We start from the raw sequence: 27,246 nt of genomic DNA on the forward strand, positions 1-27,246 counted from the left end.
GTCCTAGAGGTGGTTTAATCTGTCGGGTGTAGGTTTGTCGTGGCCACCGGCCTCCAAACACCTCAGGGTCGGTGGCTGCACGGCACCTGTGTTCTGTTCTCCTGCCCTGGACGCAGTGTGTGTGTGTGTGTGTGTGTGTGTGTGTGTGTGTGTGTGTGTGTGTGTGTGTGTGTGTGTGTGTCACTCTGCAGAATGCTCATTATGGGCCGCGGACTCGGGGTGTGACCTGGGCCTGGCTATTTGCCTTCCAGGCTGTTTCTTAAGAGCTGAGAGGTTCCTCTGGGCTGGGCATCCACCCATACAACCACCGGAGCCACAGCTTCCGGGCTGTGCCAGCGGGCCCACCTGACATCCCTCACTGTCTGCAGAAGAGACTCATCTATGGTCTGAGGACAGCTGTCACCTTCCTGGGTTGCCTAAGTTTCAGCATGGGTGTGGCCTTGAGTCTGCATGGTGCTCAGTCTTCAGTTTCCTCTGTGGTCCAGTGGCCAGGCCTTGACTATACAGACCTTTTTGGCTATGTGCTGTGTGTGTATGTCCGTCCTCAGTGTAGAGAGGCTGTTGAAGCCTGCCTTCATCCTGCCACCATATGCTCTTCCCAGCGACCAGCCAATGTGGACTTGTCTTTAAAGTGGGACCTTGGTCTTTGGTGGATCATCGAAGGGGCACAAAGGAAAATCCCCGTTATGTTCCCATCTGTGGTCACTGCCTGCTCTGGTCCTGTGGCGACTGCAGGGGGTGCTAGGGTGGAGCTGGTTGAGGGTCAGGGAACCCTGGGAAGCGGCTTCTTTGCTTGGGGGAGAATGTCAGTGGTATGACCCACAGGAGTCCTCACTGCCAGTTCCCGCAGACATCCCTCCTCTCCTTGGCAGTCTCCCTCCTTCATCCCCGCACAAGCAGGCTTACCCTACTCTGCCCTCTCCTCTTCTCCCCTGCCTTTTCCAAGCTGACCTCTGCCAGGAGCCAGTGGTAAGGTGGGCAGTTCTAGTGGAACACAGGGCTTGGCCCAAGCGTGTGGTGGGCACTCCTAGAGAGTGTCATTTCTGTCAGAGGGAAGGGGCCATGGTGTCTGCTGACCTGGGTGTGGTGCCCTGGACACTCCGGCTGCTGTTAGCCCCCACTGTCTGCAAGCGACCATGGGGCAACTCACCTTTCTGAGTTTTGGTCTCCAGTAGCAATGTTGTACTAGCTGTATGCCTAAGCTGCTTTGGGATGGATGAGTGAGGCACTGTCGTGTTGGGCCTGTGGCATGGTGGCTCCAGGTCCTTGTTGCTAATGTGCACAGTCCTTGAGGGGGAGAGGACAACAAACTGGTGGCTGACTGAAGCCGTGGTCAAATGGAGATGGTGAGGTGTAGCATGAATCTTAGAGGGTCTTAGTAATAAAAACAAACCTGAGGCCAGTTATTAGGGTGAATGCTGGAAGATCAGAGAAGCAGAACAAGCCACAGCTACCTCGCCTTGCCTCGCCAGTTCCTCAGCTGATCCTGTTTCCTCAGACTGGAAGCCTCTGAGTCCTCATCCAAATGGATCTCAGCTGAACTGTTGCTCAAAAGCCTAAAAGCTTAACCAGCTCTTGTTCCTGGTCCTCACGCCTTATATACCTTTCTGCTTTCCGCCATCACTCCCTGGGATTAAAGGCTCACTTCTTGGGATTAAAGGCGTGTGTCACCATGCCTGGCTGTTCCCAATGTGGCCTTGAACTCACAGAGATCCAGAGGGATTTCTACCTCTGGAATGCTAGGATTAAAGGCGTGTGTGCCACCATTTTCTAGCCTCTATATCTAGTGGCTGTTCTGTTCTCTGACCCCAGATAAGTTTATTAGGGTGCACTGTAGCAGGAATCTTTTTTTTTTTTTTTTCCGAGACAGGGTTTCTCTGTGTAGCTTTGCGCCTTTCCTAGAACTCACTTGGTAGCCCAGGCTGGCCTCGAACTCACAGAGATCCGCCTGCCTCTGCCTCCCGAGTGCTGGGATTAAAGGCGTGCGCCACCACTGCCCGGCTATGTAGCAGGAATCTTAAAAGTTCTTATTAATAAAATCAAACCTGAGCCAGGTAATGGGGTGAACACTGGAAGGTCAGAGAGACGGAACAAGCCACAGCTAACCTCACCTGGCCAACTTCTCAGCTGGTCTTGTTTCCTCAGACTGGAAGCTTCTGTGTCCTCATCCCAATGGCTCTCAGCTGAACTGCTGCTCGAAATCCTGAATGCTTAACCAGCCAAATGCCTCCTAACCAGCCAAATGCTTAACCAGCCAAATGCTTCTAGTTTCTGGTCCTCATGCCTTATAAACCTTTCTGCTTTCTACCACCACTCCCTGGGATTAAAGGCTGGCTTTCTGGGATTAAAGGCGTGAGTCACCATGCCTGGCTGTTTCCAATGCGGCCTTGAATTCACAGAGATCCAGAGGGATTTCTGTCTCTGGAATGCTAGGATTAAAGGCGTGTGCTAACATTTTCTAGCCTAAGTATCTTGTGGCTTTTCTGTTCTCTGACCCCAGATAAGTTTATTAAGGTGCACAATATTTGGGGGAACACAATACCACCACATGAGGAGGCGTGCGTCCTCAGCAGGTGCCATGGATGTGGAGCTAGCCCTAGAGCTGTACCCCAATGCTGGCAGGCACTGTGGGATCCTTGGGGTGCTTGAGGGACATTTTTGGCAGGAATTTGGCTTCTTCCTGGGTGTGGTGTTGTGGTGTGTTCCCTCACAGACCAAACTTGAGCAGGAGGTTAGAGTAGATAAAGCATACAGCTTGTGTTTAATTTTGAAAAAACTCAAGAAACCTGTAACAACTATTTGAACACACACACATACACTCAACGCGTGCACATGCACAGGCACCTCTCCCCCTCCCGCCATATCCCTTGGAATTTAGTCTTCTGGACTTTCAGGTGTCAGGCAGAGAGGCCACTGTCTGCCCAGTGGAGAATGGTACTCCTCATCAAGTCCAGGCCTCACTCAGTCCCAGGGACAGCTTCTCCAGGTCCAGAAATTTCAGACTCTTACAACTGAAATTCTTACTCTACAGCACTCTTTGTGCTGGGGTCCCTTCTACCTGACTAGGCCAGCTCGGGCCTTCCTCACGCAGTCATGGTCAAGTGAGTTCTGTTCGGCCTTCACCCTGACCTCTTAGCAGGCATCTAGATACTTATAAAAGCATGCTAGGAACTTTGCCTGCTTGGCACACTCCTATTCACCCCTCAAAATCCAAATTTAAGTTTTAGATGCTGCCTTCCTTGACCTCCCAAGGCACCTTCTCTCTTCTTTATCTCTCCCCACACTGGGCCCTGACTCCATGGTGCTTTCACTCGTTTGCCCACAGTGCCTGTCTTTGTTCTTAAACTTCATACACACAGGTCCCTGAGTCTCCTCCTCACCAGCACCAGATTGTCTGCGGGGGCTCGATAGAACATAAGGGCTACTTTTGCTCTGTCTTCCTGAGCTTAGACCCAGTTAATCCTGGATCTCCTGCCTAAATGAGTCGATGCCTCTGACCTCAGCCCTGCCAGCTGCGTCTATTGCCGTTCGTATTCTTCTCTGAGCTCACCGCAGGTCACATCTAACCGGGCACCCTGCACACTGCCTTCCTTTCTTTTCCCCTTTGCTGGCTGCATTTGCTCAGATTCCACAAGGGGGCGCCTGAGACCGCTGTCCGAGGCTTCCTTCCTGACCTGGAAAAGTCTGCAGAGTCTGGGACCTCCGACTGCACGCGAGGTGGGGCGTTGCCTAGAAAAAGAAGCAGGGGGTGGGGTTGGACTGAGGCTCCCCCTAGTTCCTATCCTGCCTGCAGGTGTTCCATCTTCCTACAGTGCTGAGAGGGGAGGAGCTGTCCAGAGACTTGGGAGGGGGTCTGGTGCACCAGCCCCTCTGAAAGTAGGAAGAGCCTGGGTGCTCTGACTGTTCCAAGCTATCTTCAGGTTGGGTGCTTTGACTTGTGCAAGCAATAGTCTGTGACAGAAAGACACGTCTGGGCAAATGCAGTGTCCCTCAGTCTGGTGGGTTAGGACTCCTGGCAGTTGTTAATGGGGGAGAGGCTGAAGTCTTCCATGTCCCTTGGGCTCCTGGGGCCATCTGCTGGGGTCAGAGATTCCTTCGGTTTCCTCCTCCCTTGAGATGGCTTCTTGAGGGCTGTGGGAAATATGAAGTTCTAAGAGGCATGGCAGCAGCCCTGTGGTCTTGTATGTCCTCCCTAGATGTTTCTCTGGCTTTCGACTTTTAGGTTCAGCAAAGCTCAACTCCGTTAAGTCAGTTGGCCACTCTTGTTCCTAACAAGGTGTTGAATGGCTGGAGCAAAAGGGCCAGCCCTCTCACAGAGCCTGCCCATCGTCTTCCTCACTGCTGGGGTGGCTGGGACTGTGACTACAAGGGAGGGGCATCTGATTCTGGGCAGGTCACACCCAGGACCTTCTGAGATGCTGGGTCTGTGCAGCAGACCTGTGGTTTGGGGCCAATTAACTCATCAAGCCTCAGTTTCCCCACCTGTCAAGCAGTGTCAACTCTATCTGCCGGGTGGAGTTGTAGGCCCAAAGTGGAGACACCTACATACCCCTTTCACTCTGCATGGCTCAGATAATGCTGGGATGTGCTAGGTCAAGTGGGAGCATGACCCTTGCTAGTCATTAGCTTGTTCTCACTGACTACGAGGCAGCGTCCCAGGACGGAGGAGTGCATCCACAGGGCGCCTTGTGCCAGCCATCCCTTGCCCGATTCTACCTGGGAGGATAAGGGGGCCTGGCTTGCTCAGTGTGAAAGGTGGAAGGTGACACACCAGGAACCCAGTGGACCACACCCCACTCCATGCGCACACAGCAGGAAGTGCTTGGAAATGACACAGGCGCCCAGGCCTCCACTCGGAGCAAACACAGGCTACGGTCAGTCTCTTTCCAGCAAACACAGGCTACGGTCAGTCTCTTTCCGGCAACAATAGCTTATTGTGGTGGCCCCAGCCCAGCCTGCTGAGCTGTAGCCTGGGCAAACATAGGCCACATGCATATTAGCTTAGGTGTTCAAAGACTCACCATTGTGCATTGGAGCAGGAAGTGTCCTGATTCTCATACCCAGGACCAGGCTGAGATTCCTGCTATCTTATCAGGCAGAGTTGAGCTCAAAGGCACCGCCCTGGGCAAACACGTGAGCAACCCTAACACTGAAAAAACACAGGGCCAGCAGATGTGGCTGCCCAAAGGTGTACAAGAGGGTCCAAGGATTACAGTCCCAAGGAGCTGCTTCCAGGGGGACAGTAATAAATGTCCTCAGTTCCGCTCTCTTCCCCCTCCCCTTTTGAGACAGGGGCTCATAGAGGCATAGGCTGTCCTTGAACTTGCTATGTAGTCTAAGATGACAATGTGGCTTACATTTCCCTGTGGCTGGGTGTGGTGGTGTATGTTTTTAATGCCAGCACTCAGGAGGCAGAGGCAGGACAATCTCTGTGATTTTGAGGTCTCTCTGGTCTACAGAGTAAGTTACAGGCCAGTCAGGGCTACATAATGAGACCCTGTCTCAAAACAAAAAACCCAAAATATTGTTTTCTGTGGAAGATGTCAATTTTTTAAGTGTTGGGGGTAGGATCCAGGGCCTTGTGCATGCTAGGCAAGCCTGCCAGCTGTGCTACATCCTCGGCCCCTCTCAGTTCCACTCCTATCCCACTGAAGTTTTATGGAGCTTTGGTGTCGGTCCTCTTGAGGGAAGGAAACTAAGGCCCAGGAGCATGTATCGCCAGGAGGTCATTTGGTCAGGATTCACAGAGGCCTTTGCTAGGGAGGCTCAGGGCTTCTGTCAGGCTGTAGCTAGTCCCCAGATACCATTCTCCAGGTGTCTAGGAGAGGCACCTACCACATACCTTGCCCTATTTGCAGCAGCCCTGTGGTCTTGTATGTCCTCCCTAGGTGTTTCTCTGGCTTTCAGCTTCTAGGAGGTAAATACCTTTGTCCTGAAGATCTGAGGTCCGCTTCCTCTTTGGTTGTGGACACTGTCGATGGTCCTCAGCATGTCCCTCTCCTAGCATGCTCGGCTCTGCAATTGCTTCAGGGGTCAGACCCACCTGGGCAGAAGGAGACACACTCAGGGCAAGGAACACCCCCTTTCCTGCCTGGGCATCTGCCAGGGCCACCTTGAATGAGTGGCTGAGGACCCACCTTGGTGTCTGACTCTTCCGGTTGCTCCGACTCTGGCCTCTGTGACCTGGGCTCTGAAAGACACAAATGGCGTCAGCCAGGCTGGTGGACTTGGGCATGCTGTCCCAGGACAAGGAGACTAAATCCAGATGAGGACACACAGGGGCTGGTAACCGGCCCCAGGGCTCTTGCTGGAGATCTGAACCCAGGCTCACCTGCTAGGTACCCTCCTGCCTGGCTCCCACAGCCCTGTGGGTTGGGACCCTCCCTTCCTCAAATGTGAATAGAGCAATGTCTTCTGAGCCTCACAGCCTCTATTTACAGTGGGAGAGACCCAGCTGGAGGCCAACAGGCTGCCACTTATCTCCCTTCCCACTGCACCTCCCTTCCCACTGCACATCCCTTCTCTCTACGCATCCTTCCCACTGCACCTCCCTTCCCACTGCACATCCCTTCCCACTGCACATCCCTTCCCTCTACACACCCCTTTCCACTGCACATCCCTTCCCACTGCACCTCCCTTCCCACTACACATCCCTTCCCACTGTACCTCCCTTCCCACTGCACATCCCTTCCCACTGTACCTCCCTTCCCACTGCATATCCCTTCCCACTGCACATCCCTTCCCTCTAAACACCCCTTCCCACTGCACATCCCTTCCCACTGCATATCCCTTCCCCTGCACATCCCTTCCCACTGCACATCCCTTCCCACTGCACATTCCTTCCCACTGCACATTCCTTCCCACTGCACATCCCTTCCCACTGCACATCTCTTCCCTCTACACACCCCTTCCCACTGCACATCCCTTCCCTCTACACATCCCTTCCCACTGGACTGGTGCTCTGAGTGCTGACTTTACCTGTGGTCCCATCAGTGTCAGGCCTCTGCAGGTGGGATATTGGCCTGGGCCTTCCTCCAGCCTCCTCTGCTGTTCTTCCAGGAGAGGTCAGGCTGGCATGGGTCCCTGGGAGAGGGTGTGAGGTATCCTGGGAGAGGCAAATTAATGCTTTGACTCTCTCTCTCTCTCTCTCTCTCTCTCTCTCTCTCTCTCTCTCTCTCTGTATGTATGTATGTATGTATGTTCCTGAGCCAACTCCATCTTCAGGCTGTAGTAGGTATTCAATCCTTTCTAAGTGTGAACAGGATATCTACGCTGCTCTTTGGAACCAACTGGTAGGTCAGAGAGAAGGCATCCCAGGGAGATGTAAATGCCATCCTGCAGTGCAGTGGCATAGAGGATGAGAACAGGACTAGGACCCTTACCTTGGGAGTAGAGTGTTCTTCAGGCTCCCGAGCTCTGGTCTGTGTGCTGCTGCCATTGCTGAGAGTACGGGGGCTGTGAATCACGGGTCTGGACAAGGTGGTCAGCTGGGGGCTGGGAGTGTGGACAACTGTGGTGCTGAGAGGCAAAGGTTGGCCAGTGGATTTGGGGATGTCTCGACACCGTCCCCGGTCAGAGAGGTCCAGAGGCTTGTCTGGGGGACAGTCCTGAGTGGTCACATGCATCTCCTTCCTTGGGGGGCTACATTGGCCTGTGGACTGAGGGTGCCACCCATCAGGTTGGGCCTCTGTGCTCAGAGCTGTCCTGGGGGCCTCACTGTCTGAGTTCTCAGAATCTGAGCCAGGTGGTGGGGAAGATGGCACATCTTCTTGTGTGGACGGGACCCTCAGCCTGGCACTGCATGCCCGTGCCCGTGCTCGCAACTGCTGCTGAATCAGCAGCAGCTGCAGTGCTCCTTCCAGCCGTGGGTCCTGCATGCCCACCAAGGCACCAGGCTCCTCCCATGCCTCTGCCTCTCTAGTCTTCAGGCCCTGGGGCAGGGGGCTATTGGCAGCTATAGCAGGAGCCAGAGGGCTGTTGTGGGGGCTTTGCAGGTGCAGAGACAGGTGGCGATTCAGAAGGCAGAGGCGATCAGTCTGAAGGGAGCGCTTCAGGGTCTCATAGGCTATGGCTGATGGCCGGGAGACCCGCAGGAAGCTAGGGGGAAGAGAAGAATGATGATACTGGCCCTTGGCCAGCAGTGACTGGCTAAGTGAGCTCCCCGAGGGAGGACATAGACACCCCACTTCATGGATGGTTAGGCAAGCCACCTGAGGTCACATGGTCATGAGAGAGGGCGGGTTCTCAGGCCCTAGTTCTGGAGGTCACTGTGTATAGAAGATGGCAGATTTGGCCAAAGAAGACCCAGAGCCTGGACACTGGGTCCTGTTCCTCCTCCTGTGTCTTAGTTAATTTTAACTGTCAACTTGACACAATGTCACCTGATAAGAGAGTCTCGTTTGAGGGACTGCCCAGATCTGATTGACTGATGCATGGGAGATTGTTTTGATTATTAATTGATGTAGGGGAGCCCAGTCCATGGTGGATGGCACCATCCCCTGGGCAAATGCTCCTAGGCTGTATAAGAAAGCTAACTGAATGTAAGTATAAGAGCCAGCTAGCAAGCATCCTCCTCCATGGTTCCTGCTGTACATCCTTGGCGGTGAGTTCCCTGATAGAGGTAATGCTGCATAGAACAGCAAGCAGGCCTTCCTTCAACGATGAACCTTGACCTGTGAGCTGAAATAACCCCCTTCCTCTCTTCAGTTGCTTTTGGACAGTTTGTTTATCATAGCAACAGGAAGTGAACTAGGCTGTCTTGTGGCGGGAGCACTAACTACCTAGGGTGTCTGATAATCCTGTCCATCTCCCACAGCCCCATTGGCTCTGCTAGGCAATGAGACTTGGGATTTACATGGGTCTTCTGAGTGCCCTAGCCAAGGTGTATACCAGTGTCCTGCTTCTACCATGGCCTGGTCACTCAGGAGATGTGGGAACTGTGAATCAACCTGGATGTCCAGAAAAGTCAACCCAGGGAACGGTAGGTGTCCTGGAGAGATACTGAGCAGCACTCCCCAGGCTGCTGGTTCTCTACTATGGGGTGCCAGCAGAGAGCTGCTCTCAGTGGTGGGTAGGGCCTTACCTGTCCACAGGGAAGCCATGTTCATATGCTGGGCTGGGTGGGCTGCTTCTGGTGGATGGCGGTGGGGGTGTTCCGTTGGCAGTGCCACAGTCTGGTGGGCAGGCCCGGGAGCCAGGCCGCACCACAGCTACTGTTGAGTGCAGTTGGTTGGAGATGCACTGAGGGCTCTGTGCAGGGTGGGCAGGTCAGCCTGGCAGGGCACCTCACCCAGGCTGGCCTCCCCCGCCTCCCATGAAGCTCAGTGTCCGTGTCTGGCCTGGGGACAGACCTGATGGGTGTGAAGCTGGCACATAGTACTTGCACATAGCAGGACTATGGCTGCCAGCCTGCTTGCCTGGATGGCAACTGAGTGTTTAGGGGGCGGGCAGGGGTCAGGACACATGTCCTCACCATGTCCAGGGCTCGTGGCTCAGGCAGGTTGGCAGCTGGGGAGATTCTGGCCACCGGGGATGTCTTGTAGTTTGACACCTTATCTATGGGAGGAAAAATGAGAGGGAGCTGGAGAGATGCTGTGGGATCCCCCAGGTGCCCAATCTCCCAGCCTCCCCACCAACCCTGTGGACCTGTGCCTGGCTGTTCTTCCTCAGCCTCCTCCGGGCCTCCTGGGGGGTTCTCGGTGGCACCCTTCCGGTTACCGGGTGAGGGAAGAGGCATGGGTGATGGGGGCCCTGAGGTGCCCTCCCAGGCCTGGGGTGCAGCCTTGTCTCTGGAGAAGACACAAGGCTGATGATGAGGATACAGAAGCTGGAGCACCCAGGGTAGCCAGGCCGCTCTGCGGGACAGGAATCTAGGAAGACATAGGCCTGCTTTGCGGGTGGGCCTGTGCTGTCCCACTCACCCCAGGTTCTGAAGCCTCTTCACTTCTTCCTTCAGGAGCTTGTTTTCTTCCCTCAGTCCATTCATCTCATTGGCTGCAAAGAGTGCTGGTGATTAGTGAGGCCACAGGGCAGGATGGAGACAAGGGACTCCCACAGTACCAGGGAAGCCCTCCTTGTCTTGCTCTAGCCTGGCACATAGCAGGAGGGAGTATAATAATACTGGCTGTAGGAGTGGACTGTGGGATGGTGTTGAGTAAACCTCTGCCTGAGGTTTACAGAAGGGTGAAGCCGGCACTCCAGCTTGTCCCTAGGGCTCCCCCAGGAAGGTCAGGAGAGTGGGGTTGCCCTGGCCTAGGAACTGATGTGAGAAGAGACACAGGTCACTGGGGGCCTCATCCCATGTGTCTGGGAACCAGAGTATGTCATGTCTCCTCCTTTCCCTGTGGCTCTGTGTGGGCTGGCCAGGCTCTGGGGTCCCTGGCCTGTGGGGGTGGCTCACTGAGGATGCAGAGATGCTGCAGGCTCTGCAGGTGTGCACTTTCCAGTTCCAGCTGCTTCTTTCTGGCCAGCTCCTGGGTGACCATGCAGCGATCGCACAAGCCAGCCCGCAGCCTGGGGACAGGAGAAGTCATATTGAGGTCGACATTTGGTTCCTTCTGCCCCGTTGCCAGGATATGTCCTGCTTTCCCAACTGTGTTCCATGGTCCCCCAGGCCTGTCTCCTGCTGAGGGCTTAGCAACCCATGCACAATTAAGTTTTGGGAAGGAATTTTGGAAAGAAGGTTCTCTTAAGGTCCTGCAAATCCCTACTTTGGAGACATCTGACTGGTTGGTCTGTGCTAAAGCCTCCCAGGTCGGCTCTGGGAGGCGCCACCTCACCTGTTCTCCAGCACCCTCAGGTTCTCCTTCAGCGCCTTCTGCTGCTCCCGGAGCTGGTGGTTCTTGGCAAAGAGCTCCTCTACTCTTTGTGCATCCCTGTGGCAAACAGCTGAGGTGGGCTGCTGGTCTTGATGCCCAGCATAGCCTGGGTTTGGGTGGGTCGTCCCTGGCAGCTCCCTGTGGGAACCTGTCCTGGAGTGTGGCCCTTCAAAGGAGGCTCAGTTCCATACTCCCAGACAGAACTGTTCTCATGGCCTATCTTGTCTTCACGTTACCTTAGCTATGGCACATATGGACCCTGGTCTAGTCCATTGTTTCCCATTGTTTCTCTGTGGGTCACAACTCCTTGGGGTGGGGAGAGGGTCAAACAATCCTTTTACGAAGGTCATCTAAGACCATCGGAAAACATAGATATTTACATTATGGTATGTAATAGTAGCAAAATTACAGTTATGAAGTAGCAATGAAAATAATTTTGTGGTTGGGGGTCACCATAACATGAAGAACTGTATTAAAGGACCACAGCGTTAGGAAGGTTAAGAACCACTGATTTAGTCAGAGATGGGACACAGGAAGGTGACCTGCAGGCCAACCACTAGCAATTGAGGCTGTGCATTGGATCTCACAAGTACTGTCACTGGTGTTCTGGTCTCCTTGGGTCAGCACGTGGAGGGCCACGCCAGACCCCTTGGGGCTGACATGTCCATGGTCCAGTCCTGGCTCTACCACATAAGTAGTATGCCACCTTGGCCAAGAGACTCCCTGCCCCCTCCCTGCCCCCTCCATGCCATGCTGCTTCCCTTCTGCATTTGGGATTCTGGGTGCGCTGCCATCTTGGGGCCTTGGGGGCAGTGTGGGTGGCCATAGCCTGTGAGAACAGCTGCCCTCCTGTCTGTTCTGATGGCTCAGCTGGGCTGACTCACCGGCACCGCTCTGAGTTCAGCTCTAGCAGCTTGTTCTGCAGGCCTGGCAGAGAGGATGGAAAAGGTGCAGGTTAGGCCCGGCCCAGCTGCTTCCTCACAACACTGGTTGGGCTGAGGCATGACGTGGAAACTCCTGCCCTGGTTGTCACATGGGATCCTCTCCAGACTCCTGCTATCTGCCTTGGAAGGGTTTGGGGAGGACACCCCATCTGCACCTGCTGCCCAGATGCTCTGGTTTCCTGAACTGAGGCCTGGCACCCTAGCTCAGTATCTGATTAGAGGTTGACAGAGACCCTGGTCCTGGAAGTGGCTGGCCACCTGATAGGAGCAGAGCATCCAAGAGTGGCTAATTTTGGGGGGGGGGGGGGTAGTGCCAGTGTTAGGGAAGGGAAGCTAGATATATCCCCCACTTCTGGACCTTCCAATGCCTGTTGGGTGCAGAGGATGGAATGGGAAGACCCGGCACCTGTCTCTCTCTTCTACTTAGGTTCTATTCAGTCTTCAGATCAGCACGATCTTAGGGTGGGGCCAGCATCTACCTTCTCAGCAGCTGCAAGTTCTTTGCCCCTAGGGCTCAGCAGCCTCTGCCCCACCCTGAGTTCCTGTGTAGCCAACCAAGTCCCTTAGAGGGTTGTCTGCCAGCCCAAACCAATTGCCCAAAAAGGGTCCAGTCCTCTTTAGGGAGGAGCCTGGTCTCCTCTTGGTCAGTGTTGACACCTCACCTCTCAAGATGAAATCCTATTGACCCTAGCTTGTATCCCCATGCACATCCGGCCAGGTGCTGTTCTGTTGCTTCTGGGACATTTCTCCTAACACTAGATGTGCCATCAGCGGGCTTTCAGAGCAAGTTCTCACTGACACACTTCCTTGGGATCCAGTGAGGCTGATCCCAGCCTGGGTAGGCCTAGGGATTCCCAGAAGGGCAGACTGGCTTCTTCCCTGAGGCTCAGGGGAATGTCTGGCTTCCTTGACCTTCAAATGGCCCTTTCTGGAAGGCCTCCAAGGACTGAATTGGAATTACAACGAGGTGGGCTGAGGGTGTCCTGACCAGCAGGGAACTTAGCAGGGTCTGGAGGGGAGGGGGAGGTGTCTGTTCAGTGCTGGAGACACTTCATATGGCCCTAGGATCCTCTAGAGTGGGCAACCTCTCCCTCTGGGGGAGGGGCCATTGTGCTAGAGCTGCCAGCCCTCTGAGAGGACGCAGCAGGGGCATGCTTGGGGGCTGGATGCAGCTTGTGATCATGAGGTGTTGATAGTGATCCCTGGATATGTCCCTCTCCTGGTCTACACCATGGGGTGTGGTTTGAAAACATTCTGGATGAGGAAGTGCTCTGAGTCAAGTCTGAGCCCAGGCTGGTCATCTGAACACTGAGCATGTAGCTTGTGTCCTTGGGTCAGGATTCTGTTCTCCAGACAGACTTACTGAGTACCAGAGGGGATCCTTGAAAGTTCCCTAACCTTCACAGACACCCTCCCCCCCAGACTATCTTCCTATGAGCACAGTGGGGCCTTCTACTAGCCACTCACCCAAAACCTCCTTCTCATGGGCCTCCTTCAGTCTGTTCAGCGACTCCATGAAGCTGTCCATGGCTCCTTGTGCGCTGGCCACTCTGCACTAGCTATGAGGAGGGCTGGGACCTCTGCTGCCCTTCTGGGTCCAGCCTGTAGAGAGGGGAGTGGGGAGAGGGTTGATTTAAGTAGGGGCCGTGGGCTGACAAGTAGGTGAACTTTCCATGCATGGGGCAAATCTGCTCACTGTGAGAGGCTGCCCAGGGGGAGGGGTAGAGAGTGAATGGCTAAAGGTTGGACTGTGGAGGATGAAATGGTTAATAGTAGAATCTGCATGGGCCAGAGCACTAAGTAGACTGACTTCTGGAGGCTGGGCTAGGAGTGGGGGGAGGGGTGGTGGCTGCTGTGTCATACAGTGGCTGTGGTGGCCACAGGAACTCAGCGAGCACAGACAGCTATGGTGTGGGGACAGAAACCAGGCAGAAGGTGGGCTCCCAAACTGTTTACAGACTCACCTGGGCTCCGACTCCCCACAGCTGGCTACAGTAGTGGAAGTGACAGTTGGTGGCTCTGTTTTTAGGTGGGATATGGGAATGAAGAACTGGGAGGTCCCTCAACTAGGGACTGGGAGCTGAGGCTCATCTCAAGGAGGCATGTCCTTGTGGGTTAACTAACCACCCCAACATTGAGGGTCCCGGTCCTAGATCACATGACTAGCTGCCTTTTTTCATCCTTGAATTCAATACAGGTATCACTTTTACCGCAACCACTGAATCCTCAAGACATCTCCAGGAATTTCTCTCCAAGTCGGGGAACTGAGGTTCAAAGAGGTCTTGCCCCCACTCTTCCATGGGGGGAAGTAGATTTGAACGCAGACCTTGCTAATTCAGCTAGTGTGAGTTGGGATGTTTTCCAGAGGGCCATTATGCTCAGCTGTCTAGGCCTTACCTTGCTAAAGGCCAGGAGGTGGGACCGGCCAGCAGAGCCAAACAAGGCTGGGAAGGGGCTGAGCCAGCACCTGCAATTCCACTCAGACTCGCCCAGCGGGTGGCTCTCCCCAGGCCCCTAGCGCCTGCTTTATGGGCTGGGTCAACACCTGTAGAAGAGCAGTCCAAGAGATCCTGAGGTGCCTGTAGGCTTGGGTGAGGCCTATATGGGCTCTGGGGCCACATGCTGTTTCCTTTCTTCATTCTAGCCTATCACACACACACCACTTGGTTGTTATTCTCAAGGTTCCCTCCTCAAGGATAGTCCTGAATTCTCTGCTGTACACTGGTTTAGTTCCCTCAGATCTAGATGGTACATCCTGTCCAGGGACCCAGGGCCATGACAAGACCAAGCAAGGTCATCCTGATCCAGGGTAACATTGTTATAGGGATGACATGACTTCCCTGGTAGTCAGATGGCAGAAACACATATGACTGAGATAAAGTTAGTTTCCTGGGCCCCTGTCATGCCTAGGGTGTCCCTGTGTCCAGCTTCTACCATTCTGGAGTTTTGAGGTTCTGGGCAGGGAAAGGAAATGGAGGGTAGTAGTCACCTGGGTGCATTCTTCAAGCCTTGGCATTTTGGTGTAGAAATGGGTGATCATGGGTAGAATGAACCTGGCTTTTAAAAATACACAAGCCCATGCCCAGAAGCCTTGTGCCACAGGTCCGCAGAGTGGTTGTCCCCAGTAGGTCTGCTCTGTGAGTCTAGGCTTGCTGAAGGTGGCTAGCAGCTTGGGAATACGGGGCACTTCAGAGGCCAAGGCTGTAGGGAGCTGTGAAGTGAGAAGAAGTCTGCAAGAGTAACAGACTTGGTGCAGTCTTCAACCTAGAAGGGTGGTACCCAGGAGCATGTGAGGGTGCTTTGGGGCTCCAAAACACAGAGTGGTGATGGGGGTAGGCAGAGACCTGAAGCCTAGCCCTGAGCCCTAGGATCTCTAGACAGGGCCCTCAATCTTGACATCCAGGCTGGAAGGTCTGTGTGGGCACTGAATCCTTGGGAAGCACCTGGTAGAGGGTCAAGGCTGCTCAACAGCTCAGCTCCATCTTTTGTTGCTGCCTGGGCAGTTGCGGAGGCAGGCACAAAGTCGGGAGCAGCTGCCACCTACACAGACGTTACACACCTTCAGGCCTGCTCTGCCTCCCTTTGTCTGCGAAGACACTGGGACAGAGGTGGGGGTGTGTTCAGAATCGAAGCTGGCAAGAGGCAGGAGGCTGGATGTGAGATACAGCATCTACATGGACACATTCAGAGCTACTCAGTGCAGCTCACCGGAACCAAACAGAGCATGCCCCTAAACTGGAACCTTTCCCCTGTCAGAGCCTAGGAAAGCACTGTACAGTGAAGAAGCCTGAGGGACAGCAGAAGCTTTCTATCCATGTTCTCACCAGGAGGCATACTCTAAGCTCTGCCTGCCTCCCAGAAAGCCAACTCGAACCTCAGGTTCCCTCCCTTTCTGCCCTCCCACCCCCTAGTCCCTCACTTGCTCCAAAAATCTCCGCCTGCTCCATGGGATCGCTACTTATCTCAAGGGCCCCTATCCACACCTTCAGGTCCCCATTTCCCTTCTAGGGCACCTATATTCTCTGTGGGGGCCTCCACTATCCCGAGGGAGCTCCCAGGAGCCCTACTTGAACCTTAGACTCCCCCACCTGCTCTATGGGGCCCTACCTGTTTGGTAGAGCCCTCACCTGCTTCTCAGGGTCCCCACCTGCTCTTCAGGATCACCTGCTTCCAAGGAGCCTCACTTGAACCTCAGACCCTTCCTCTGCACCTCACAGCTCCCCAGACTGCCCTCTGAGAGGGGGCAGGGGTTTTCCATTGCCAATCACAGCAGGCCAGCAGGCTGGTGTCCCAGAGTAGAGCCACTACCCCAGCCCAGAGTGCTAGCCTGGGCTTTGAATATGATTCTTGTCCTTCCTATGTATAGCTTTGGGTAAGTTGCTCTAACCTCTGAGCCCCTGTTTCCTCATTTAGGGGTAATGATGCACCCATGTCCTGTATCCGGTTTCTGTAAGGCTCCCACCAGTATCACATGTGCCAGGCAAAAGGCGAGTGACACATATTCTGTGTGTGACAGAGGGAACCCTGAGCCTCTTATCTCCCTTATGTACAGCCCCCAGGGGGCTAACAATGCCCTCTCTCCTTGTGACAGGCCTGAGTCTCACAAACAAAAAGACCTTTTGTAGGAGGACAAATCCCTCCCTGTGTTCAGAGCAGAGGCCTGCCATCAACGGTGGCCACAAAATGCTCACTAGTCCATGGGTTTTGGTGGCCATTCCCAGGGAAGGTGCCATCCAGTCCCCAGCTGTAACTCCCAATAAGACCAGGTGCCATCTGGCCCCAGCTGTAACTCCCAATAAGACCAGGTGCCATCTGGCCCAGTGGCAAAGCCCAAGTGGTGGGTCAGTGGCCATACCTGGGTGTTGTTCTCTGAGGTAGCTGGAGCCCTTAGACCCTGTCACTGGTGGGTGATGGCAGCTGGCTTCCTTCCCTTTCTAGAGTGCAAAATCAGAGGAGACAGGACATTCACCCTGTCTGACTGTCCTTAATGCCCGGCCCCCTTTCTTTTAGCAGGCGCTCAAGGGAAGAGGACTCTTCAGCAGACCCTCAGTCTGTTTCAGACGAGCTTTTGGTCAACCCATCTGATGTCCACCTACGCACAAAAAGCAGCAGTGGCCACAGTGGTACAGCGGATGCCACTGTACACAGCACCTCTGCACCCTGAACCTCGTGAGGGGTTTTCTGGCTCAGGGATGTTAACATCCTCCCAGCATTTGCTGAGAAAGCCAAGCTATTACCTGGCCTGCTGTCTCCCTTGACAGGCCGCTCCAGGGCCAAGAACACCACCAGAATGTGACTGGAGTCCATTTGGCCTTGGAGGAAGTACTGAGTATCCCATGCTATGCAATCAGCCTCCAAGGCATGGAGCCGACTGGAGGCGAGAAGGCAGAGGCTGGATTTGAACCAGAGTCTAGTTGCTTCCATCTCCTCTCATTCTCTGTGTGGGAGACTGCAGTGATGGGCAAAGCATCTCCCATAGTGGCTTTAGCCAAACTGCTTGTCTGGCTGTGTCTTGGTTTTCCCATTCAAAAATCTGGTGGTGGTGACTGGGGAGACAAGAGGAGCCTGATACGTGGTGGGGCTTCCATGCCTGATCCGGGGGGCCAGGCAGGGAACAGAGTGCTTCTAGCCCCATGTGCTCCCACATGTTCTTCATAGTCACCCATGGCAGCTCTTATTCTGTAGAGATTTGAGATTCAGAGATGTTATCTATCTACAATCATCAGCTCACAAGAGATATAGCCTAGACACAAACAGGCCTCCTGGCAACTCCTTGGGTCAGTCTGGGTGGCGGGCTGTATGTAGAGAGGTTTCCTTGGGAGGGTGGTTTCTGATATCTTTCTGACACATAAACCCCCATAGAAAGGTAGCCACCACAGACAGATAGAACAACACCTTCAGTTGGAGAAACCTACATCTATGTATGCATGCCAAAAGTAAATGCCTTTGCACAACTTCAGCCCATCCCCTGCCGCACACACAACCCTTACACGAGGCTAGAGATGGCTGTGTACACACAGGCAGGTGGACACAGACATTTGCATGTCTCATGCTTGTGTGCACGCTGCCTGCCTGGGCATAAGTAAAAGAATAAGGCAGCTTTGCAGCTCAGGTAACAGAGGACCCTGCAACCTGACTCCAACCTCGCAGGCCTGGGGGCAGGAGACCGAGCAGGCTAGTGATTGATCCTACTGTCTCCCACTGCCTGTGACAGTACTGCAGCTACTGACCCAACCTCAGGGCCTGGCAATGTCCCCCTGCCAAGCTCAGAGCTACGGGTGGTGGGACCTGGCAATGTGCTCCCCTCATTCCCATGCTGCACAGTCTTCAGGCCCAGGGAGAGCTAGGCAGTGAGAGGTCCAGGACACGGTGCCTTTTAGGAATAAGACACCCAGCCTGTTCCTAGGCCCTGGAACCCCTCCGCAGAGCTTGGGGCCACAGTGCCATGCCAGGCTTTGCTTTTGCTGCACCCAAACCTCTGCCCAGGAAACCCTTGAGCCCTTCTCCTCCTTTCTTAGTCCCCAGGACCAGGCATCAGAGAGTCCTCCATACCTCCCACAGGTGAAGGCAGGCCAGCCTGCCTGTCCCTGCCTCCCGCCTCCCAGGCCTGCTTCCTGCCTTCTGCCTCCCGGCCCTCCTGCTCTGAAGTCTGAGCTGGGTCTCCAGCCCCCATGTTGAGCACTCCAACAACTCCAGTCCACCCAGCTCCTAGAAGGGCCCTGCCTGCTGTAGCCCTGTACTCACATGGCCACTTGGCCAGCCTGGGACCTCCAGGGGCCTCGGTCCTGAGTGATCCCCTCCTGGGAGAGATAGGAGCAAGCAGTATGAACTTGCAAGACAGAATTTTGACCAAACCCGCCTGACAGGTTTCAGATTCTCCCAGCCGGGAGCAGCTAGGAGGCAGGGACTGCCCAAAGCCGCCTGACTGGTCTGGCCATCTCAGGGAGAGTTGAAGAACCGGCTGGCCATGTACATAGAGTTGGATTGTTTCCCCATAATCCGAGCTGCCTGGGTGCCTTAGCTTGACCATCACAAGGAGCATCCTGTGGGGCCTTGGACAGGAGCACTGGCTAGCCTAGGGGCACAGCCAGGGTGTGTGGGCATTTATGAAGGAAGAAGAGATGCTGTTGGCCTTGACACTTAGGGGTCAGTTGTTTAAAAGACCATCATGCTGCCCACATCCAGCATGCCTTGGGCTGACCTTGGGCAGGTAAAGTTTTCTTGTCTGACCTTGGTTTCCTGGTCTGTGGCCAGGATGACCACAGGTAGGTTTAGTTCCTTTGTCCTGACTTGGTTTCTTGGTCTGTGGCTTGTGGATAAAAAACCCAGGACCTATGGCTCTGGAGACTACTATTCAGAGAGACCTCACTGGGTTGGGGACTGTCCAGTACCCACTATGCCCTCGCTGAGACAGACAGCTGGCTTCTGCATGTGGTAGAGGTGGGCAGGGGCTAAGCCTCAGGTCTGTGGATGTCCCAAGTGGGTGGGCATCTCTGGGTTTCAGGCTGGATGCCCCAGCCAGGTGGAATCCTGGGGTTGGCAAATGGGGCAGGGAGCTGGCTTGGTATGAGGTAGTTTGGCTCGGGGTACGAGAGGGGCCAGGCACTGATGTCATGCCATTTCCTTTCTAGACAGTGACATCATGGCTGCACTCGTGCAGAAGACAGTGTCCTCTGAGGCCCTGGATGCCCACATTACTGTCCCCTTTCCTCTTGCTTACTTGCCTATCACCATCCCTTACTTCAGCTTTTCTGGCTCTGCCCAGATGCAAGGGGAATTCCCTGTTCACGGGGCCACAGAAGGTAGGTAGTGAGGGCCCATCAGAGCAACCACATTCACTGGAGAGGAAGACGTCCCAGGTCTTGAAGGATAGAAGACTTCTTGCTGCTGGCAGCTGGCCCTGGGCATGGGCAAGGATGAACTGTCTCTATCCCCAAGATGACCTTGTCTAGGCTCCAGAAAGGGGAAAGTTCTAGGCCACGGAGCACTGTGGACACCGTCTCCCCACCTGCTGACTGGGCCCTTGTGAGACGTGTCTGCCTGCTCAGTGTGTGTATGTGTTGGCATGTGCACCACAGGAGGGAGTGGGCATGGTCTGTGTGGGCTCAATTTGATGCCTGGAGAAAGGAGACTTGTGTGTACGTGGATGGATGCTTTGCTTGCTTTAGGCTAAGATCTGAAGTGCCCCCCCCACTCATATTTTGACATCTTAACCCCAAGGCTGAGGTACTGGGAGACTTGGACAGCAATCAGGACATAGGGTGGAGCCCCATGAATAGCACCAGTGCTCCTACAGAGAGATTGGAGAACTCCAGCTCCCTCAGCCAGATGAGATAGAGAGGCTGTCAACAGATCTGCCCTTGGACTTCCAGCATCCAGGACCACAAGAGGTACATTTTTGTTTTCTGTCAGCCCCAGCCTAAGGCATCTTGTGCAGTAGCCTATGCCTAAGCCAGATCTGGTGCTCAAGTATCGGCATCTGAAAGTGGCTGGTTGTATTCCTTCAGCTTGTGCATGTTCAACAGGCATCTGCATGTGTGCTATGCACGTGGGCTTGTTCTTGTATGTGAGGCAGGGTCTACAGGCTAGAGGCTGTATGCATATGTCTTGAGGCTTTGTGTGCATGTCTAGGGGACTGTATATACATTCCTGGAAGCTGTGTGTATGCGCCTGGAGATTGTGTGTACATGTCTGGGGCTGTGTATGCATGCCTGGAGGTTGTATGTACGTGTTTGGAGACTGTGTGTGCATGTCTTGGGACTGCATAGTGCATGCTTGGGGATGTGTGTACATGCCTGGAGGTTGTGTATGTATGCCTGGAGGTTGTGTGTTCATGTCTGGGGGTTGTGTGTACACATCTGGTGGGTTCTCTGTGGGGAGGAAGAGTCACATACTCCACACCAGCAATGTAGTTTTATGTCTGGACCAGAGCTGGAGTCTGGACACTGCAATTCTGTCCTGCTTCCTCTGTCCCCAGCTCCTGCCCCACCCAGGTCACAAGCTCTCTTGGCCAGGGACCTGTCTGTATAGTATGCTTCCTAGGCAGCTCAGAAGGAGCTAAAGCTTTTGCCAGGGTCTGCCTCAGTGGGTGCTCAGTAGTAGGACCCTTCCTGCTTGGGGCTGGCTGGATGGACAGGGAAATGGCACTAACAGAACAGTGTTAGTAACTGAGCAGAGGCTGTTTTCTCAGTCGTCCACACACACATTGGCCCTGCAGCCCAGCAGCCAGGCTGATGTCCCAGTAGCTATATTTATAATCACCCCCACTGGACTGGCCGGTGAATAAACAAAGGAGCCAAGCTCTGAGATGGAAAACTTGCCAACCCAGAGGCAGGGCTCTAATGTCTACACCTCTGCTCCATGTGGGTAAGTGCAGCACAGGCGTAGAAAACAGGATTTCCACTGACAAGCAGCCCAGGAGCTGGCTTCTTGGGTGATGAACTGTCAGTTTCTTGGTTGTGGTTGTGTGTGGGAGGATTCATTTGGGAATATTCATCCTGTACATTAAAGACCATCAGCTTATTTTTATGCAGCTCTGCCTCATTATGGCTGATTTTTTTTTTTTTTAGTGGTGCTGAGGATAGAACTCAGGGCCTTATACATACTGGTCTACCACTGAGCTACATTCCCAGCTCTTTAAACTTTAGAAAAAAAATAGGAGGGGCTGGGAGTATATACTCGGTAGGTAGAGTGCTTGTCTCTCATGAATGAAGCCCTGGGCTTGATGCCCAGAACTACATAAACCAGGTATGGTGGTGCATGCTTCCATGAGTTTGAGGCCAGCCTGGGCTATGTAAGACCATGTCTCAAAAGAATTTTTTTTTTTTTTAATTTGAGACAGGGTGTCTCTGTGTAGCTCAGGCTGGTCTTGAACTTTCTGACTTCCACTGCCTGCCTCCCAAGCAGCTAGGATTATAGATCTATTGTCAGGCCTAAGCTGGTCTCCTCTTCTCTCCTCCTGTCTTTATTTCCCCTCCCTCCCTCTGTCTCTCCTTCCTTCATTTCCTTTTCTCCATCCCTCCTTCCTTCTCCCTCTCTTCATTTCTTTCCTCCTTTTCCTTCTGTTTTGAGATGGGACACAGTCATGTGGTCCCAGTTGGTCTTTAACTCCCAGAATCGAGTGGTCTTCCTCTCTCGGGCTCCTAAGGAGCCATGACTGCAGGTGTACACCACTATACCCGCCAATAAAATTGGGCTTTATGAAATTAGTAAAAATTAGGCTGATGTAGCTCGGTTGGTAGAGTGCTTGCCTAGCATTCATGAAGCCCTGGGTTCGATTCTCAGCACTGCATAAACTGGGTGTGGTGGATCATGTCTGTAATCTCACTTCTTAGGAGGTAGAGGCAGGAGGACCAGAAATTTAAGGTCATTCTTGGCTACATAGAAAGTTTGAGGCCAGCCTAGGACACACGAAACTCTGTCTCAAACAAGTTATAAAGCTAAATTTTAGAGTCGCGCTAGGGTCAAAGTAAAACAGCTAGGAAAGCACAGTCTCCCTCTATCCCCCAACACAGCCTCCTCCACGGCAGACTTCCTCCCTCCAGTGGTCCATGGTCACACCTGAGCCAACATCTACTTACTGAGACATTGTTAGTAACTAAGGAGGGATGGTACTTAGGAGCATAACATGTGATTGTAAGAATATGTTCAGGGACTGTCTTAGTCAGGGTTTCTATTGCTGGGAAGAGACGCCATGACCACGGCAACTCTTATAAAGGAAACATTTAACTGAGGTGGCTGCTTACAGTTTAGAGGTTTAGTCCATTATCATCAGGCAGGGAGCATGGTGGTGTGCAGGCAGGCTACATCTTGATCAGAAGGCAACAGGAACTGCACTGTGACACTGGGAGTAACTTGAATATAGGATACCTCAAAGCCTGCCCCACAGTGACACCCTTCCTCCAACAAGACCGTACCCACTCCAACAAAGCCACACCTCTTAATAGTGCCACTCCCTAAGAGCTTATGGGGGCCAATTACATTCATACTCCACCTACTGGCGACATCTACCTGGATCCTAACACCACCAAGGGATCTTTGATCCCTCTCCTGTGGTCATGGTTGGATGGTGAGCATATGTTGGAGGACATTGGCATGGTGTCCTCTGTATTAAGGGCCTCTATTCTTCTTTTTTTTTTTTTTTTTTTTTGGTTTTTCGAGACAGGGTTTCTCTGTGTAGCTTTGCGCCTTTCCTGGATCTCGCTCTGTAGACCAGGCTGGCCTCGAACTCACAGAGATCCGCCTGGCTCTGCCTCCCGAGTGCTGGGATTAAAGGCGTGCGCCACCACCGCCCGGCAAGGGCCTCTATTCTTACCACTTTACTGGAGTGATCGCCATGGCGACAGGGATGCTAACAACTGTCTGTCTAGTCTTGCTGAAGGCCAAGTGCTTTTCCTGCATTAACCTCTTCACTCCTTTCTGATTGACAGGTGGGGAAACTGAGGCCAGAGAAGTGAAGTGCCTTACCCAAGGACCCTCCCTTGTGAGAGGGGGACCTGGAATGCAGGGCGAGACTGAATGTGCGCCCACAGTTCACATGATGCAAGTGGGGCCAGGCCTCGGGAGACGCTTCTGCTTTATTGCTCTCATACTGGCTGGCCTTTTTTTCAGACTCGCTTGGTGGGGGCGGTTCTGTAGCCTCTGAGTGGATGAGAGTAGACACTTGTTTCAGAAAGCCATGGAGCTGGTAGGTGTACTACTACCAGACCCGCTTCGTCTTTTCAGTGACCCGGAACTATTTAAGGCTCAGCTCCCCTTTGGTACCACCCTTCAAGGCATTTGATGTCCATCCCAGATCTGGTACATGTTAGCTATATGGCTGATGAGGACTCCAGCATTATGGCTGTCTTAGTCAGGGTTTCTACTGCTGCATCAAAAACACCATGACCAAAAAGCAAGTTGGGGAGGAAAGGGTTATTTTGGTTTACACTTCCATATCACTGTTCATCATCAAAGGAAGTCAGGACAGGAACTCAAACAGGACAGGAACCTGGAGGCAAGAGTTGATGCAGAGGCCATGGAGTGGGTGCTGCTTACTGGCTTGCTTTACATGGCTGCTTGGCCTGCTTTCTTATAGAATCCAGGACCACCAGCCCAGGGATAGCACCACCCACAATGGGCTGGGCCCTCCCCCATCAATAACTAATGAAGAAAATGCCCTACAGCTGGATCTTATGGAGACATTTTCTCAATTAAGATTCCCTCCTCTCAGATAACTCTAGTTTGTGTGTCAAGTTGATACAAGACTAGCACACAATGCCTTGTTCGGTTGCCAACAGAAGCCTCTCCTGCACCTGCATGCAGCCAGAACCCTCCTCTCCTAGTGCCCAGGCTGCTGGAGGCCCCATCAGTCCTTTCACCCTTCCCGGGGGACCTTGAGCAAAGCCTAAAGCCTGTCCTGAGCTTGAAGATGGAGGTGATGCCAACACAGGGGAAGAGCCTGCAGAAAGCATTCTCAGAAGGGGGCTGGTCCAGGAGGCCACAGTTCTGGGAAAGTTGCTGTGACCTCATGATGAGTCAGGGGTCAGGGTCTTTGGCATTAGGAAGGGTGCATCGGAATCCCTAACCCACATGCTTTTACTTCTTGTCCCCTTTCCATATTCCAGGCATGCTGGAGCCAGAGAAGTCAGCCTCTGGAGACTCCATGGTACCTCCTATCCACTGGAAAGGAGCAGAGTATGGCCTCTTAGGGCCTCTTCCAGAGTTTCTCCTTTGTCCACCCAAACCTGGGCAAGTTCTAGACACCTAGTCTACTCACTCATCCATCCATCTACCCATGTTTCAGGGGATGACTAGGTCCTGGGGTACAATGTTGGACAGTGTTGGGGCAAAGCGTTGGTTCTGACAGAGCATGAGGTCTGGCTATGCTGCATACGCTGTGTGTGGGTGTGTGCACACCCGTTCCCCACTTACCCCTTTGCATATACTTCAAGCATACACAACACCCTTAATCCCTGTGTGTTCACATCATGCACACAGTCCTAGTTAGTTTAAACTGTCAATGACACAGTTTAGAGTCGACTGAGGAGGGAGCCTCGGTTGAGAGATTGCCTAGATCAGATTAGCCTGTGAGGGACTGTGTTGATGGTTAATTGATATAGGAAACCCCAGCTGATTGTAGGTGGCACGATTAACTGAGAAGGTGGTCCTGGGCTGTATAAATGGAGCTAGCATGAGCATGTGAGCGAGATAGCAAGAAACATCCTTCCATGGTTTCTGCTTCAAGTTCTTGCCCTGACTTTCCTTAAAGATGGACTGTGATATGGAGGTATAAACTAAATAAGCCCTTTCTTCACTCAACACAAAGGAAACTAGAACATATTCACAGTTACCCATGTGCATACACACATATTCCCTTACCCCTGGGGTGGTGGTGAGAGGAGCTACTGGGTAAACAAGGAGCGCCCCCACAAATCAGGGCCGCTATGTGTGAGGTTGACCCTCACCATATCCCTCTTTCCTTTCTTTTCTTCTTATTCATTTATTTATTTATTAATAGATGGTGCTCTTTCAGAGTACCTGGCTTCAAGTTCCAGTAGCCACATGGTGGCTCACAACCATCTGTAATTCCAGTCCCTTGGCCTCTGAGATTACCAGGCACACATGTGGTGTACAAATACACATTACATTATAGCAATACACATTAAGGAGATAAATGAATAAATAATAAAACTTTATTACAAAACCTTGCAAATAGATTTCTGGACCTGGCTGAGCAGGAGGTGCCATCATGGGTGTTGACATTCAACATAACAAGAACCAAAAGGCTTGGCGTAAGGAGCCCAAGAGTCAGGACCTGCATCTGCTAGTCAAGCTGCACAGGTTTCTAGCCAGACAAACAAATTCTACCTCCAATCAGGTTGTGCTGAAAAGGTTATTTACGAGTCGCACTAACCGGCCAGCTCTGTCCCTGTTCTGGATGATCTGAAAGATGAAGCTTCCTGGCCGAGAGAACAAGACAGCTGTGGTTGTGGGGACAGTCACAGATGATGTGTGGATTCTCGAAGGTGTGTGCACTGTGGGTGAGCAGCCGGGCCTGAAGTTGCATCCTCAAGGTTGTGGGTAAGATCCTCACCTTCGACCAGCTGGTCCTGGAGTCTCCCAAGGGCCGTGGCACTGTGCTCCTGTCTGGTCCTCAGAAGGGCCGAGAGGTATACCGGCATTTTGGCAAGGCCCCAGGAACCACACACAGCCATACCAAACCCTATGTCTGCTCCAAGGGCGGGAAGTTCCAACGTGCCAGAGGCAGAAGGGCTAGCCATGGCTACAAAAACTAACCCTGGATCTTACTGTTATTACAAAAAGAAGGGCCGGGCGGTGGTGGCGCATGCCTTTAATCCCAGCACTCGGGAGGCAGAGCCAGGTGGATCTCTGTGAGTTCGAGGCCAGCCTGGGCTACCAAGTGAGTTCCAGGAAAAGGCGCAAAGCTACACAGAGAAACCCTGTCTCGAAAAAAACCAAAAAAAAAAAAAAAAAAAAAAAAAAGAAGGAAAAAAAAAAAAACTTTGGCTACTGAGACAACTGAACCAAGTTCGTGGGAACTCACAAACTTTGGACTGACAGCTGTGGAGCCTGCATGGGACTGGACTAGGCCCTCTGCATATGGGAGACAGTTGTGTAGCGGGGTCTGTTTGAGGGGCAGTGGGATCAGGATCTATCCCTGGTGCGTGAACTGGTTTTCTGGAGCCCATTACCTATAGTGGGACACCTTGCACAGCCTTGATGCAGAGGGAGGGGCTTGGTCCTGCCTCAGCTGAATGTACCAGGCTTTCCTGACTCCCCTACCCTTTCCAAGGAGGGAATGGGCAGTGAGTGGGGGGTGGGGAAGGAGTGGGAGGAGGGATGAGAGGGGGATCTGTGATTAGTATGTAAAATGAATAAAAAAATTTCTTAAATAAAGGCTGGGCGGTGGTGGCGCATGCCTTTAATCCCAGCACTTGGGAGGCAGAGCCAGGTGGATCTCTGTGAGTTCGAAGCCAGCCTGGGCTACAGAGTGAGTTCTAGGAAAGGCGCAAAGCTACACAGAGAAACCCTGTGTCAAAGAACCAAAAAAAAAAAAAAGAAAAGAAAAATTTTCTGGGTTGGGGATTTAGCTCAGTGGTAGAGCACTTGCCTAGCAAGCACAAGGCCCTGGGTTCAATCCTCAGCTCAAAAAAAAAATTCGGGACTGGAGAGATGGCTCAGCGGTTAAGAGCACTGGCTGCTCTTCCAGAGGTCCTGAGTTCAATTCCCAGCAACCACATGGTGGCTCACAGCCATCTGTAATGAGATCTAGTGCCCTCTTCTGGCCTGCAGGGATTCATGCAAGCAGAACACTGTATACATAATAAATAAATCTTTAAAAAAAAAAAAAAAATTCTTAAATAAAAAAACAACAAAAAAAACAAACAAAAAAGTTTTGGATGTTGGGAAAAAGACAAAAAAACTTGCAAATAAAAATATCTTTACTTTTTTATTAATTTTCTGTGGTCCTGGGGATTGAAGCC

The 27,246-nt window shown here is 52.9% G+C and overlaps 1 protein-coding gene and 1 pseudogene across 2 annotated transcripts; one reads left to right on the forward strand and one right to left on the reverse strand.

The window, feature by feature from the left end:
• LOC128100468 (60S ribosomal protein L18-like) overlaps positions 1-26,220 on the forward strand; it is a 35,926-nt pseudogene extending 9,706 nt beyond the window's left edge.
• Rbbp8nl (RBBP8 N-terminal like) lies at positions 1,929-16,765 on the reverse strand. 2 transcript variants are annotated; one of them, XM_052722646.1, is made up of 11 exons: positions 13,229-16,765; positions 11,702-11,744; positions 10,779-10,874; positions 10,400-10,512; positions 9,921-9,993; positions 9,473-9,788; positions 9,083-9,249; positions 7,383-8,097; positions 6,979-7,105; positions 6,138-6,190; positions 1,929-6,043 (listed from the first exon to the last, which is right to left on the reverse strand). In XM_052722646.1, exons 1-11 carry the CDS (start codon positions 13,287-13,289, stop codon positions 5,885-5,887), a joined length of 1,923 nt encoding a protein of 640 aa, XP_052578606.1. In that variant the 5' UTR covers positions 13,290-16,765; the 3' UTR covers positions 1,929-5,884. The 2 variants fall into 2 exon arrangements, 1 of the variants encoding a protein (XP_052578606.1); XR_008214805.1 differs by lacking the exons at positions 7,383-8,097; positions 9,083-9,249; positions 9,473-9,788; ... (3 more) ...; positions 11,702-11,744; positions 13,229-16,765 and having other exon boundaries at positions 1,929-4,131; positions 5,926-6,043; positions 6,138-7,198.
• Positions 26,221-27,246: the final 1,026 nt, after the last annotated feature.

Source organism: Peromyscus californicus, unplaced genomic scaffold (genome assembly GCF_007827085.1).
Source record: "Peromyscus californicus insignis strain IS unplaced genomic scaffold, ASM782708v3 Scaffold_7__1_contigs__length_154581171, whole genome shotgun sequence".
NCBI lineage: Eukaryota > Metazoa > Chordata > Mammalia > Rodentia > Cricetidae > Peromyscus > Peromyscus californicus.